Below are 17742 nucleotides of genomic sequence, written 5' to 3' on the forward strand. Positions count from 1 at the left end.
GGTACATAGATGAAAATTCACAACGGTCGCATACAAGTAAAAATATCAAAACGAATATAATTCAAATAATTATGAACGAATATAAAGTAAGGTAAAATTCACGTATACAAAATGATAACATCGGTCGGACGGATCGACCAGTCAAGTGGTGACAATCGGTGTCGCCACATCTGTCTAGAATCTAGATAAGGATAAAAGAAATAACAATGAATAACAATTCTGCTAAAGAGTACACTAGGATAATATGATATAAATACTGTTTATTGTACACATACATTTGTTAGATATTTCCATAGACCGTTCAGTAATAATATTTTAAATATAAGTATATTATAGTAATAGCATTGATTATAAATACTATTTATAGTCAACGATAATAGTATCTACCTATTATCAATATTATGTCATAATATAATTATATTTATAACTACAATATTTATTTACAATAATCATGTCAAGGCGTCAAGCAGAGGTAGCAAATCAAGGAAATAATTAATTTACCATTTCTTTAACTAATATTTAACATGACAATGGTTAAACATAAATAAATAGCAAGTCTATGTATACATCTTCTCCACAAACAAATCACTCATACCCAAAAAATATGGCTAATTATCAACAATTATTGTATTATTGAAGATAGATTTTGTTACGTATTCTACTGGGGATCCGAGGGCACATATCACACGCATTGATAAAGTACGACTGCTTTATTTATTATTAACGCACGACGGCGGAACACATAATAATGTTATATTTACATATTATACATGTAATCTCTGATAACAATATATCGTGCACATCGATAGCATATTATTATTGTTGTACAATATAATATATTTTATATATTCATACATAACATCTTTCCCTTCTAATATAATTTTAGTACAATAAATTAACTTATACAAAATGTATACAATTTATAAAATAATAATAATAATAATTCAACATTTACAATTTTATACATTACACATATAACTTAAATAGATAATACAAATTTTTTTTTTTTTTGACACCAGTACTTCACTCTAGTTCCCCTGGGTGTACCGTGTCATTTAAATAATTCTTTTTTAATTTATTGACATGCATTAATCTGATTTTTTTTCCAACCCGAACCAAATAGCTGCATGTTCCTATCATTTTCATTATACGTCCAGTTAACCATTTCTGCCCTTTTGAATTATTTCGAACAAGAACTTTATCATTTATTTCGTACTTAGTAACATTAATATTTTTATTCTTTTCTACAATATTTGGTGTTTTTAATACGGACAAATGGTTTTTTTTGGTTTAAAATTAATTATTAATTCTGACGGACTACAACCTGTGGTTGTTGTTGGTGTGTTACGATATGATACTAAAATATTATTAATTTTTGATTGTATTCTTTTTACATCTCTCTTTACACACAAACTCTTTATTAATAATTTTTTTATCATTTGCACCCTTCGCTCTGCCTACCCATTTGACTCAGGATTGTAAGGCGGCGTATGTACTAATTTTATACAATTTTTCTCACAGTATTCTTTAAATTCATTTGCACCAAACGGTGGACCGTTATCGGGCACCAATATCTCTGGCGAACCAAAACGACAAAAACAATTTTCTAGCACTTCAATTACTTATGTAGCCGTTGTACTTCCCATTGCAAAACACTCAATCCATTTGCTAAAACTGTCGACAATAATTAATAATTTAAATTGATTTATTTCTAAAAAATCTATTTGTACTCTTTTCCAAGAATCTGATGGATTTTCCCATGGTAGGTATATACACTTTTTCACTAACTTTCTTATCATTTTGATTACATTGGCATTCCGTACAAGTCTTAATAAATTTGTCTATATCAGAATCGATATTAGGCCACCATACATACGACCTTGCAAGCATTTTCAAACGAACAATACCCGGATGGTTTTTATGTAATAACACCAATACGTCCTCTCTTAATGACTTAGGAATTACCACACGATTACCTAATATCAAACAGTCATTTACTAACGATAATTCTTCCCGTCTTTTATAATATTATTGATATTCAGAATTTAATAACTTTTCTCCCGGCCAACCTTCTTTTGTATACCGACTTATTTCTAAATCCTAATGAAGTATAATATAGGTATGTTTACAGTCTTAGTAAAACTATTTTTATAGTGTAGGGTACCTATCTAATTAGGTTACTTTTATCATTTATATTTATTATAGATATAGGTAATTATATATTTAATTTCTGATAATCTGGATAGATTATTGCTATAAATTTAGATTCGAATTATTTAATGAAGAACGAGAGCCAACAAAATGTTTTGCTAAAATGAAATGGGTTACACTTACCATTAAAATTGTATTTTCCGGTCATTTAGATAGGTAAAAAGTAAAATACTTATACGAAAATGTGCAAAGTCAAAATATAATAACTATACAAATATTATTATCATAAATTATGCAGTATTTTATTTATATAATACACAGAGAAATGAATACCTAGTAGTTATGTTCAAATATTATACATCTATACTATCTGCATAAAATGTTATATTATGTGTTAAAACTTAAAAATCATGACAAAAAAGATAAGTATAATGCAGTGGCGTATTTAGAATTTTGCTGCCCCGGGTACACATTTTTTTAATGCCCTTTTTTCTCTCACAGTTTTTTTTATAGTAGCAATTTTTCTTACCCTAAAAAAACTTACAATACATGTGATATGCTGTATCAATAGTATCATGTAGTATAAAAATCTATCGAGTGTCCTAGAATGTTGAATATCGTAGGTTTTCTTAGTAGTACCCATGATAACAAAAAAATTAAAGCCAATTGTAAAATTTATTAATTTATTCTCATAATATGTTTACAAACATCATTCAATTAATTTTTTTCGTCGCGCATTTGATCTTGCAAGATCTTCAATTATTTTATCATAGTTTAATGAATTTGTCAACTGTGATTCAATATTTAGAATCGCCAAAGAGTTTAAACGATTATCACTCATAGAAGATCTAAGGTATGTTTTAACTCTTTTAAGAGTACTAAATGAACGCTCGGCTGAAGTATTTGACGCAGGAACACACAAAAACATTCGCAATGCAATATTAACGTATGGGTAAATATCATGTAAATTATCATCTTTCAAGACTTTACATAAATAAAGCACCGATTTTGTTGTTACGCTTTCTGGTAAGTCTTTTAAGTAACTACGAAAATGAATACATTCATTCATAAACGATATATCCAGATCTTGAGGATATTGTTTTTGTAACACTTCAGCTTTTTGTCTTACTTCTAATACTGACAACTCAGTAATGTTAAACAAAAATCCAAATGAAGTATTAATTTTTAAAAAATAACAAACATTTTTATTATCATTTTATTTCAATCTATTAAAAAAAAAGTTCCCAGTTAAATTTGCTGCCCCCAAAAAAGTGCTGCCCGGGGCAATTGCCCCCCTTGCCCCCCCCTAAATACGCCACTGGTATAATGACAACTTAATTTCTACGCACCACCCCGTGCGTTTCCTTTCAACAGTGTAGTTCACCATCTCTCATTGGTCCTCAATAATATCGGTTTTTATCATTATTTTTCATATTAATAAACAAAAGCATGTTATCCTAATAAATCGACATTTGTATTTTTGTCATGTGCTTTATAAAAGTTATATACCTTTAAATTATAAATGATAATATTATATAATATTTCATTAAATCAATAAATTACATACCTTTGATACAATTGCGCTTTAGGCTTCTTTTTAGTCGGTAAAGGTACATCTATAGGAGATGGATAAACCCGATAAACAATAAATACTGTATATATGATCTCGAATCTCGTGCACAACAAACATGAAGCATTGAGCACACTAATAAACGAATGCTTATAATTTTTATAAAATAAAATAATAGGTTTTGACAATATTTCATTTAATTTACAAACTATAACAATATTACTACGAAATGGACAGTCGTCAAAATTTAGTTTTTCGGGAAATATTGACTTTTTAATAATTTACCAATAACGACGTTTGACGTTTGACTTAATTTTACTAAAAATATTATTTATCAAGAGGTATTATATATATATATAAATATAAGTATATAATATAAATTTATGAATGTTACATTATAACGATAATTAATATATTATTATTAATATTTATTAGTTTAAATATTTTGTAAGTACCTGCTTAACTATTAAATTTTTACTGAAAATGAAGATGTTGATAAAGATAAGGATATAATAACCGATTTTTGAATCCACCTTTCGGCATAACTATATTACTAAAACGTCATATCATACCGTTTATGTATATATTCTAATGAATGTATTGTAATACTAAATAAATAATTTAAATGCATAAATCTAACCTGAAAATATTTAAAATTAAAATAAACTTTTCACGATATGTTTGAGCTCTGTTACATATTTGGTTCAAATTATTATTTTATTTTTATACCAACTTATGTTTATAATTCAGAAATTGTATTAAAAAAAATAAAAGTAATATATTTTATTATAGGCGATAGGCCTTATTTACTTTGTTTAGTTTTAGACTTTGGTACACTTTGACCTAAGGCACTTAACCTATAATGCTTAGATTAATATATTAATATTACGAGTATAATATAAATATTAAAAAAAAAAATTATATTATTAATCAAACACATTTATTATTTACGACATTATATACGACGATATTTTTTTTTTTTGATATTGAAATAGAACTGACTTTTCTGTATAATCTCGAAAGTTTTATTTTTATGATTTTTTGATCTTGATTAAACATGATTAACTGGTGTGCGATACCAAACCATATAATGTTATTTTATACATTATTTATAAGTATATTATATCAATGGCTGCGGTACTGAACAGTTTGATTTGGGGAAAATATGCGGGATTAAGGTATTATAGGTGTGCGGTTTTGAACGACGAACTTTTTCTGAACGTGTGCGGTTCTGAACGACAGCCAAAGCTATAATTATTAATTGTTATTTTTAATGAAGGGATTAAACACTATAATGCCTTTTTTTATATTTCTCTTGCCTTCTTTTCATAATATTGTGAAAAAATTCAATAGGTACAATATAAAATTAATTTTAATTAAAATTTATCAATTTTATCATATATTTGGAAAATTACCGACATTTTTGTTTAAAATCCACGTCACTAATACTTTATAATACAAAATAAAATAATATAAGATATCATGTATAAATTCAATATTTGAATTATTTTTGAATTTATAACAAGGAAGTTTAATATCGATGGATCTTATAGACATGCACGGATTCAGGATATCTAATTGAGAAATTAAATATACTAATGTACAGAAAACTACAATAGAACTGGCTCAAATTACTTCGCAGGACCAATATTATAATAATTACGTGTATTTATAAACGTTTTTAGTTTTACTTATGTGCAAATATATAAGACTTGTAGTAAAATTTTTAGTATGGTATTAATTACTATATCACAATATCACTACCACAGAAATACAAAAAAAGTCATCCTTTTATTCCAGTAGGTAGGTAGGTATAGAAACACTTCATGTACATTATATATTGTATGGTGCAGTATTCCGACAGAATCTTGGCGCCCGATGTTTTGTAGCCCCGCCAACTACAACAATAATACGTATAATAATAATAATAGTTAGTAATAATTAGTAAAATGTACTTTCAAATGACACTTTTGTATTTTACCTTTTACAATAAAAAGATGTATTGACGGTTAACATCGCACGACGTGCGTTATTATTGATACTTTTTAAAATGGTAGGTAGGTCCTATACTTAACAATATTCATTCTACGACGTGCCGAAATATTATTTCCACAGACAATATGTTTTTTGAAGAAAATTGACGCAGTACACAGTAAAGGCGGAAATTTTCATCCCCTGTAGCATATATTTATATATAATAGTAGACGACACACGTGCACTGCAAGATCTTGTCGCCTTCTTTGTGTTTCTCGTTCCTTTATTCTACCCTGTACAGCGATAAGTAAAATAAATCGACCTCTGAATAGTTTCTGCTTATAGAATGTGTGACCGTCTTCATTGTGGGTGGTATATTTTGTACTATACCTCTTATACGTATTGCATTTTAAATGTTATTGTTGCTTTCAATGTTTTATACAGTGCCGCACGGCCCTCTTAAGAATTGATGACTGACGGGTCGTTTTAGAAATGAAACTACAACTGTAGGAAATTTATATTGAGATGGGTCGTCACTCGTCGCCTGCAGTGAGTTACGGTGGTTATTTTTCTATAAAACCAAGAAAATGTTCGAATCTCACGTATTGCTCTCGACCTTCGTCTTATTATTACCTGCAGGCAGCCGGTGCCGTGTTCTGTAACTGACCATACGCGTTCGGTACCGTGTTCTGTGACTGAGCATACCCACGAAACCCCAGACATGCACTCGCCGATGAACGCACAATTTTAATAATGTGATAAATAATAAGTTGATAATAATATTAGGATAATGGAAATAATAATAATAATATTTTAATTTGCGCTTATTGTGTACAAAGCAAACACAATGAATAAGATAATATTATAATTTATTATTGTATACCATAAATTGTTAAATAAGTCTAAAAGAATAAATTATTTACTTGAGTTATAACTGACAATTGTAATATTCACGTATTAAAGTGTACTGTGTACTGAGTATATGGTGGAAAAGAAATTATGACATCATGTGTATTGTGTATTTTTTTTTTTATTAACTATGGCTTGCTAAATAGTTGTGAAAATTTTAATAAAAAAAAAAATTATATTAATAATAATAGGTATATAAATATATAAAATAATATAAAAAAATACTAGAATAAAATAATATATAAATAAAATTAATATTTTTTTATAATGGTATTTCTATTTTCATCTCTTGATAAAAAATATTTTTGAGTGGTTTTGTCCTAAATCTTAATATTAAGTACCTAATTAGAATAGGTGCGTACCTATTTCGTACAGGAATAAATAAAAACTATCGATAACGTTTAATAGCTTGAATCGCACCATCTTGTCACACATTTTAATAATTTTTCGTTTTTTGATAAACGTAGTGAAATTGTTCCAAATCGTATGCTTTACATAAAATTTATTCAAAATCATACTCGTAAACAGATGCCAGATACACCAGTATCCGGTATTAGATAAAATATAAAATTATAAAATATAGGAATTCGATATTCTAACGAAAAACTCTGTCGTAGATGATATTATTAGTGTTGTATATTATGTATGTATATTGTTAGCGTATAAATTTATTTTTCTTTTGAACACACATGGCGCCAGTGCGCCCAAGATATATTTTTCAGGTGTAGCAAGAAATAATTTTACCCACCCACCCACCCACCCCCTTTTAAACTCAAAAGTCAAAATAATATTATTTTATACATTTTATCATATTATTTTAATTGATAATATTAGTAAATATTAAGGTACCAACCAATATAATCTGTGTTTTGTCAGAATAAGGTGTATTAATTTTTAAAGAGATATACCAATATACATTCATACCAATATGTAACAGGCATTATATTTTTTAAATTCATTAAAACCTTCAAAATAAAAATTTATTTTCGAGTGTTATGTAAATAGTATACAGTATAGGTGGTTTACTGTTTACTTCAAACAGTTTACGAAATATAAAGCATGAACAAAATACAATAACATTATCATTATTTTATAAAAATAATTAATAATGAACATATTTCAAGTTAATTATTTTATGTTATTATACCCATTACCTAGTACCCACCCTCCCCTTATTTTCAAGGTGTAGCGACCGCTACACCTAGTAATAGGGGTGGGCGCCACTGCATGGCGCCAACTGTGAAAAACACCACCCCACACCACAATCATTATGCGCGGGTTTCCTATAACAAGCGAAACACATTTCAAGACTGTTGTGAATAGGCCAAACACCAAGGTTATGTGTATGGACATTATATACAGCGGACGCCTGTATTCTTCACATAAAAACATATAATACACAAACATTTTAACGCGCAGTAGAGACCGGCGGTCGTGTTTGGTGAGAAAAGAATGCCTATCCGAAATATATCCTCCATGACCAAGTGGTGCATTATAATTCCACTATTGTTACAATATTGGTAGGTTTAGTGGTACACATCGAACTACACTTATAATGTATAATAAACGAAGTCATTTCTGCACTATATATAGTCAAAATTGAATGTACATTTTTTTTTCACCATTTAAGGGCATGCGATTTAAAGATTGACCGGAAAAATACATTAGAAGACACACACCACTTATTGTTGTTATAAAAATTGTAATAATATATTATGTCGATTGGCGCCTATACATGCAGAATGTTAACAAAGACGTCGTCTCTGCGACGAGGTACGTACATCTACATAGATATAGATTAATGATAATGTATTATTTGTGATACCATATTATGATAATCAAAAATAAGTCTTTCTTCTATGTTCTATCTTATTCCTGAAAAGTGGAAAATATTTAAGAAATCACGTTAATCATAATAATAAAAATAATCAATATAATCGACCGCACATATATCGACTCTGTTGACATAAGCAATTAGTCGTCGAATTTTAGGATGTTATATTGCTATAGCTTTACATGATTATGAGTATAATATTGTATTAATATGTATACCTGATTAAGAAAACTCCTATAATGAAATTTTAATGTTTTTGTGGGTCCTATACAGTAAACTTCCAAAAATGGACTGATAAAAATAATAATAATATCAGTCTTAGGTATAGGTTTTATATACTATCATAGTATATACAAATAATAGTTACCCAATTATATTAAAAACAATAATAATAAAAAAAATGGTAATTTGATTATAATAAGTCAATACAAAACAAGTGGTAGTACCTACTTAATACATTTTTAATACTAAATAAAATAAATATATGATAATAAAATGGTTAAAAATATTTATAACATTGCTTAGGTTTAATTTTTTAGTCTATATTTTGATATTTTATTTTCATTCAGTTTTTTAGTTTCTAATTTGTACTCGACAATTGTTCATATGGTTTAGGCTTATTAGAACTTTGTATTAATATTACAGTCTCGGTTTCAATTAGTTTTAAGACTTCAATAAATTTATATGTTTATGTATTAATAACATACTATGCGGAGGCCGGAGACTCAAAATAGATATTAAATTTGTTATGGAAAAATTCGCGTGCATTGATTATACGTTTGTAGTGTTTGTACGCTGAATGCTTGAACTTTTTTCCCCCTATAAATGAGAAAGAAAAATTGAATCCTTTGACTTCGAAATTGCAACCTTATGTTGGTACATTATATTTGAAATGTTTGGTGCCAGTTATACATTTATTATCACTCCATTAGGAGTCAACTAGATATCTGTATGATATCTGATAACTACATATCTGATGTAGTATAATAGCACAAAACTTTTGCGTTGTTTTTGGTTCATACTTTTAATAAATCCAATGATGAGCGGGACAGCTATGTTAAGTTAAATATCATCTATGCGCCAAATCATAAAACCAAAAAAATTATTTATCTTCACGAACTACGCTAAATGTTATTATCAGGTACATAATCAAATTTAACACAGATTTTTTACGAGAACCAAAGTGCACAGGGCTAATAAATATATAAATATATAATTACGATGAAATCGCTCTGATAATATCTATTTTTAATGTATATTATATAGAATGCATAAAGATGTATAATATTATAAACCAAAACACTTAAAAGAATCAAGGAACTAGGAAGTCATATAGGCTAACACTGGCGATATAAGAAAGGTACATAATAAATTATAATACATATTGTAAATACGTTTAATATGTGTATCTCGTCCTCTCACTCTTTTGTTAATACGAAATGATTTGTTTTCGTAAACCGCACACTTCTTAAGGATTTTTAATTATTTTTTTTTTTTTTTAGTAGATTCTATTTAATGTTTTTTATAATTCAAAAATTTTTACACAATAACATACTTTATAATGGTTAAACAAATAAATAAAAAATACAAAATCATTAAACGTAATCTTTGTCTTTACATAATTCCAAATGTTTCTAAATTTAAGCTATCTAATGTAAAAAAATAATATTTACGTACGTTTAATAATACGCTAAGTATTAACGTTTAATTTAATAAATTGTTCGGCATCGATTTGTTGTACCCCTCCCCTTTCTACAAAAAAGAAAAAAAATTTGTCTATGCGTATTATTCTATTCCATCTACTGGCTTCTCCAAGGTCTTATATATAGGCCATATAGGTATATCTCAGGTATTTCAAACTTACTGAAACATTGGTCGTATAATTCCTGCTGAATCGGGCAAATCTCAACTTCTTTGGCATTAAATTGTCTCAAATATGTATCAAAATTCTCACTGAGTTTTTTTACATTTAATTCTGTAGCTGGTTTATTGGATATACATTGACGAAACGTATTACCATCCACTTAATATTTTCTAGGTGCAGGTAATATACTATTCAAAATATCATCACAACTATATCGTTCGCATTCGTCCGTATCATCACCAGATTCCATTGGACGAGCATTGCTTTTATCCTAATGAAGTAAATTTAAAAAAATTGGGTATTTTTGTATATCATATAAATACCATATATAATTTCTATTAATTTCTCTTCTAAAAAACTCAAGATTTATGCTTAAATCGTGAGCAAAAAGTAAATAAACTTGTTTGTTACTAGTATATATTACAAGCTTTGAAGTTTACAAAATTAATACTATATTCCAATCAGTATTAATTCCTGCAATCTGTATTTATGTTCTTCTAGTGATATATATTTTTTTCATTCAAATTGTATTAATATAGGTACAAAGAAATATAGGCATGTTTATTTTTTTCTTAATTATTATTTTTCATTATCAATAAAAATTATCATATTATGCTACGAAACATTCTTTATATATGATTAATTTAAAATGAAGGGAGTAGTTTTGTTACTTCTTGTATTGAACATTACCTAAATAGTTTTATTATAATTTTTGGATTTATAAATAGGATTATATTTATGTATAAATTTAAATAATATATAAGTTAAAGATGTCTGACAATGGCAATTTCTAAAATATTATTACAAGTATTTACAGGAAATATTAAATGGTACCTAACTATAACTAATTGGAAAAAAAATAGTATTTACCTGTTTAGAAATGCTATTATTAGGTATCAATAATGGTTTTTCAAATAGTACCAAATTAACTCTGGATTGAAATAATAATAAATCTTCATCAACATTTATTTTAAATACCTTCAACTACTAGGAAATTAATAATATATACCTGCCTAGTGTCTATAATTGTATGGAATAAAATATTATTCTATATATAAACCAACCCAAATGGACGCCGAACAACGATGTTGTAATTATGCTAAATTATCTTATACTTGCGGGTAACTTAATAAAAAAAAACTAGGAAAAAAACGCCAACGATTGGTTTTTTTAAACGAATACCTACGTACTGTAATGTGCGATTGTAACAGTCCGTGTCGGCAATTTAAAAAATCTAGACGACGTTTGTTATCCGGCCGTACGAAAAAATCGTATTATAAAAATGAAAAAAAAGAGAGAGAGTGAGAGAGAGATTATTTTCGCGTTGGAATTACATCCTTCACGTGCTGCACTCTATCGCGGATCGCCGCTACCGCTACGGGAATTGATGTTTATATTTATTACTATTATTATTATTATCGTTCGTCCACGACGCGCCGCCGTATGAAAATAATAATAATATAATATAGGGCGGCGGTGAACGACGGAACGCCAACCGCTTGGCGGCTGTGAAGTTGGCCGCCTGATTTACGCCGCCGGTACGTGCACGCCGCGCCGCCGTAAACGATCAACGCAGACGGCGCTCACCTGCGCGGTTTTATGACGCGTACTCTGGGCTGGGCCGTTTTGGCGACCTTGACCGAGAGTGGGCCGGAGCGCGCTCCGGGTCTCGGCGGCGGACGGGCCGCCCGCGCAGCCGGTACCGCCGTAAGGTCCTCTTATAGTCGGCGGCCGCAAACTCGGTGCCCGTGCCACCCGCCCAACGACGATGACGACGACGATAAAATTATTATTATAAAAAACGAAGATCATTAGTCCTAGGGCTAGGATTTCTATGCAGTAAAAAATTGTAAAATATGCAGTTTATTTATCATATCACGTTTTTGACGTAGATTATTTTTTCGATATTATTTTTCATTTATATTAATATTGTACACATTTTTAATTGATTTAAACTGATTATTTTGTCTGATAGTAATGTACTATATTTAATAACGTTTTTAATAAATTTACTTATTTTATAAGTATTTAATTATTACATTTTAATAATTTACATAATATACACTTAACACTTAAGTATATAACTATATACATAACTATTTAGATTAATATATACTTTATGTATATAATAGTACAAAGTGTCCGCGTTATGCAGTTTAAACAATGGACCGTACAAAGTGACCGCTTACCATATATTATATAGTCACGATTAAATTAAATTTATATCAATTTAAGATATAAAATTGAAATTTTAAACACCACGAAATATGTATGGAGGGCCACAGCAAACAGTTCCAAGTGCCGCATGTGGGTTGCCGGTGCCTGATATATTATAATCGATTATCCTTCCTGTAGCAATTGTACGATATCCGGCTTTGGAGAAAAATAATCTTTGTTTGGCGGGTCGGCTACAACAACCCAAACAAATATATTTTCAATTCGTTTCATTTCTAAATCCACTCGTCTTTTGTCAATTATTTATACGAAATACACTATATTATATTTAATTTATTTAATTAATAATCGTCGTAGTATTAATAGTAAATGTGTTTTATTAATAATATAATATTTTTTTTGCTAATATTTATATTATAATCTATTAATCTAAGCATTACCGGTTATGGGCCTTAAGTCAAAGTGTACTAAAATCTAACAGTAAACAAAGTAAATAAAACCTATAATAAAATATATAACTTATTTTTTAAATATAATTTCTGAATTATTAACGTAATAATAAAATAATAATTTGAACCAAATATGTAACAGAACTCAAACATCTCGTGAAAAGTTTATTTTAATTTTAGTTATTTTCAGGTTAGATTTATGCATTTCAATTATTTATTTAGTATTACAATACATTCATTAGAATATATACATAAACGCCAAACAGTATGATATGACGTCTTAGTAATTTAGTTATGCCGAAAGGTGGATTTAAAAATCGGTTATATCCTATTATATTTATCAATATCTTTATTTCAGTAAAAATTTAATAGTTAAGCAGGTACTTACAAAATATTTAAGCTAATAAATATTAATAATAATATATTAATTATCGTTATAATGTAACATTTATAAATATATATTATATACTTATATATATATAATATCTCTTGATAAATTATATTTTTAGTAAAATTAAGTCAAACGTCGTTATTGGTAAATTATTAAAAAGTCAATATTTCCCGAAAAACTTAATTTTGACGACTGTCCATTTCATAGTAATATTGTTATAGTTGTAAATTAAAATAAAATATTGTCAAAACCTATTATTTTATTTTATAAAAACTATAAGCATTCGTTTATTAGTTTGCTCAATGCTTCATGTTTGTTGTGCACGAGATTCGAGATCGTATACAGTATTTATTGTTTATCGGTTTTATCCATCTCCTATAGATGTACCTTTACCGACTAAAAAGAAGCCTAAAACGCAATTGTATCAAAGGTATGTAATTTATTGATTTAATGAAATATTATATAATATTATCATTTACATTATATAGGTATATAACTTTTATAAAGCACATGACAAAAAATAGTCACCGAATTTACCGGTAAAATTTTACAACGTAAACTTACAAGACTCAAATCACTATAAAATATATGAACTTATGAGTAAATGAAGTAATATTTTATTGTTTACTGCCTACTTTCAAATTTACAGTTAAGATGAGGATGCCGCGTAGTATTTAGTTATCTCTCTTTAACCAACATAGCGAATTTTACGTTCACAAAAATGACTATAACCATATTAATTTCTCAAATTAGAGTAAAATAACCTATTATAGAATTTAAAGTTAAGAATATTATCTAAGGCATCTCATGAGCGTTTTATTATATTTTTATTTTAAAGCGAGTTATGAGTATTTTAAAATTGTAAATTGTTTATATATCTTAAAAAACTCATAACTCACTTAAAAATAAAAATATATTAAAACGCTTATGAGATGCCCTAGATAATATGTTCTTTACTTTAAATTCTATAATAGATCATTATTCATTTCACTCTACTTTGAGAAATCAATATGGTTATAATCATATTTGTGAATGTAAAATTTGCTATGTTGCGCATATTTTATAGTAAATATTATATAATACTATTAATAATATTATATTATAATATATTATGTATAATTAATAATCGTCGTAGTATTAATAGTAAATGTGTTTTATTAATAATATAATATTTTTTTTTCTAATATTTATATTATAATCTATTAATCTAAGCATTACCGGTTATGGCCTTATGGGCCTTAAGTCAAAGTGTACTAAAATCTAACAGTAAACAAAGTAAATAAGACGTATAATATTATATTATATGACTTTTATTTTGTTTATATAACTACTGAATTATAAACATACTTTTGTATAATAATAAAATAATATATAATAATATAATATAATATAATATAATATATATAATTAATTTGTACCAGATACAGAACTCAAAAATCTCGTGAAAAGTTTATTTTAATTTTAGTTATTTTCAGGTTAGATTTATTCATTTAAATTATTTATTTAGTATACATTACAAAGTTGTTGGATACAAGTTTTATTTTAAATTTCGCGCGGTCATGTCGCAACGATAATGTGCCGTAATATTGTCAGCCGGCGCGGAGCGTCCAACCTTAGGGCCCCCCCCATATCGCCGCGACCAAGCTGTCAGTCAGCGGTGCCCCGTCACCGGTCTTTTGTCGTCCTCCTACCGTCTACGGAACGGGTTCACCATCCGGTGCCCTGTCGCCGTCAATCCGCCATTATTCGCGTTTGGTTTTTGTGTTTTTTGCTCATCCGAGCTAATCTCCGTGCCGCGTTCGCGAACGTTGTGTTTTTGGCTCGCTAACCACCCGACGTAGTGTTATTTCGTCGGTAACCAGCCGTATTGACTAATCCCCCGAGCCCCTGTGCTCACCGACTCATCGCGCACGTGCTTGTGCCCGCGATTCGAGTCACGGCCGTCTGTGCCGATACCACGAGCTGTATTTCGTGTCCGTCGCCCGTCCGATTTTGAGCCCCGCTCACTCACGCGCCCACGTGTTCCGTCTGCCCGTTTATTACGCAGTGCGAACCGTCGCGTACTTTGGTTGTCGTTTGAGCCGCGACAATGGACGTCCGCGCGTTCCGTTATTCTTGTGTATAAATCTTGCACCCGTAAGTATCACGTCCGATCACCTCGATCAACGACCGCGTCGTCCAATTTGGAACACCTCCATACCACCGTCGACCACCGCACGTACGTACGCGGTGTCGTCGACCTTTTCGTCATATTCGACGATAGTGCGAGTGTCGCAATCAACGCCCGCAGCACCATCGTCGTGTTATCATCGAACCACCCGGTAATCAGGTCGTACACACGATATCATTTGTTGTTATTATTTTTACTCGTCACCATATTCGACGTACCTACTATTTTGTATTATTTTGTCGTCTCCGATGTACATTACTATTCGATTTATCGCATGTGATCGTGCTTATTTACTAATCCTAGTTTTAAGCTATTTTATTGCAAAACACTCAAATGGTTTTGTGCATTGTTATGTATATATAAACCATGTGTTGTCACTGGTCACCTAATACTCATCGTTTAAGTTAATTAGTCAGATTTAAACCACCTAAAATATACAGTCCACTCTCCCTCCTTAATAAATTTAAATAAAATTTTTTGCTTTCGTAATACAGTCTAATATTAAAATGTATGTGTATACAATCAAAGATTAAATACATTGGTACTGGTTTGTTATAGCCCCGCCACTCACGTTTGTTATCGCCCCGCCGTTCATATAACAATAAATACATCGCATATAAATATATTAAAAAATTGAATAATAATTAATATAAAACAGTGATATAATTAAAAATGTTTATGCTTTATGCCAGCGGTTCTAAAACTTGTATGACCACGGAACCCTTGACAAATAATTTGTGTTTTGCGGGACCCCCTTCTTTAAATAATTTAAAAGAATAATTATTAATATATATTATATATATATTTAACTTACTACATTTTTTTAGATAGCAGTAAAGCAGATCATTGGCGTTCATACCATTTGTGGAAATTAACAAGATTCTATGTTAAAAATAACAAGAAAATACGGATAATAATAATCGATTTATGCAATCTACGTGAAATGCTGAATGAATGTAATTCATACTGATTTTAATAGTAGTAAAAAAATAAGAATTTGTTAATAATCTGAATAATTAATTTGGTAAAGACATTTAGCTTGTAATCTTCAAACTTAAAATTTGCCATAGATATAAAAATCTTTTTATTTTTGCTACGTTTATATGATAATTTTGACGAATATTACCAATTCATATTTTTAACTGTTTATAAAACAATCAATTCTCAAGTAAGTGTCTTGAAATCTTGACTACTAGATTAGGAAAATTATTCTTATTTTTCATTGTTATCTTTCATATGTTTCATTAAACCTGATACTTCATAAACAATATAAAATAATCATTTATATAATTATTTTGACGAATATTACCAATTCATATTTTTAACTACTTATTAAACAATAAATCACAAGTTATTATTCATCTTATATATATATTTAACTTACAACATTTTTTTAGATAGCAGTAAAGCAGTTCATTGGCGTTCATACCACTTGGAGAAATTAACAAGATTCTATGTTAAAAATAACAACAAGATACAGATAATACTAATCGATTTATGCAATGTACGTGAAATGCTGAATGAATGTTATTCATACTGATTTAATAGTAGTTAAAAAATAAGAATTTGTTAATAATCTGAATAAATAATTTGGTAAAGACATTTAGCTTGTAATCTTCAAACTTAAAATTTGCCATAGCTATATAAATCTTTTTATTTTTGCTACGTTTATATGATAATTTTGACGAATGTTACTAAATCATAATTTTAACTTTTTATAAAACAAGCAATTCTTAAGTTAGTGTCATGAAACTCTGACAACTAGTTAAGGAAAATGATTATAATTTTTTGTTATTAACTTTCCTATATTTTATTTATGCTGATATAAAGAGTACACTATATAACATATTTGTATAATAGTTTTGACGAATATTACCATTTCATATTTTTAACCGTTTATAAAACAATCAATTCTCAAGTTAGTGTCTTGAAACCTTGACTACTAGATTAGGAAAATTATTCTTATTTTTCATTGTTATCTTTCATATGTTTCATTAAACCTGATACTTCATAAACAATATAAAATAATCATTTATATAATTATTTTTACGAATATTACCAATTCATATTTTTAACTACTTATTAAACACTAAATCACAAGTTATTATTCGTCTTATATATATATTTAACTTACTACATTTTTAGATAGCAGTATAGCAGTTTATTGGCGTTCGTACCACTTGGAGAAATTAACAAGATTTTATGTTAAAAATAACAACAAGATACAGATAATACTAATCGATTTATGCAATGTA

At 28.5% G+C, this 17742-nt stretch overlaps 1 protein-coding gene and 1 long non-coding RNA gene across 2 annotated transcripts; one reads left to right on the forward strand and one right to left on the reverse strand.

Annotated features, from left to right (window-relative positions):
- Nucleotides 1–2860: 2860 nt before the first annotated feature.
- LOC132925600 (uncharacterized) lies at nt 2861–3331 on the reverse strand (the record flags this gene model as incomplete). The annotated part of the gene is made up of 1 exon (XM_060989980.1): nt 2861–3331. A coding segment is annotated over one exon (471 nt), but the record flags the coding sequence as incomplete, so codon positions are not given.
- Nucleotides 3332–15669: 12338 nt separating this feature from the next.
- LOC132927572 (uncharacterized) lies at nt 15670–17742 on the forward strand. The gene is made up of 3 exons (XR_009661768.1): nt 15670–16443; nt 16885–16991; nt 17633–17742. It is a non-coding gene; the product is annotated as an uncharacterized LOC132927572 (long non-coding RNA).

Source organism: Rhopalosiphum padi, chromosome 3 (assembly GCF_020882245.1).
Source record: "Rhopalosiphum padi isolate XX-2018 chromosome 3, ASM2088224v1, whole genome shotgun sequence".
NCBI classification, from domain to species: domain Eukaryota; kingdom Metazoa; phylum Arthropoda; class Insecta; order Hemiptera; family Aphididae; genus Rhopalosiphum; species Rhopalosiphum padi.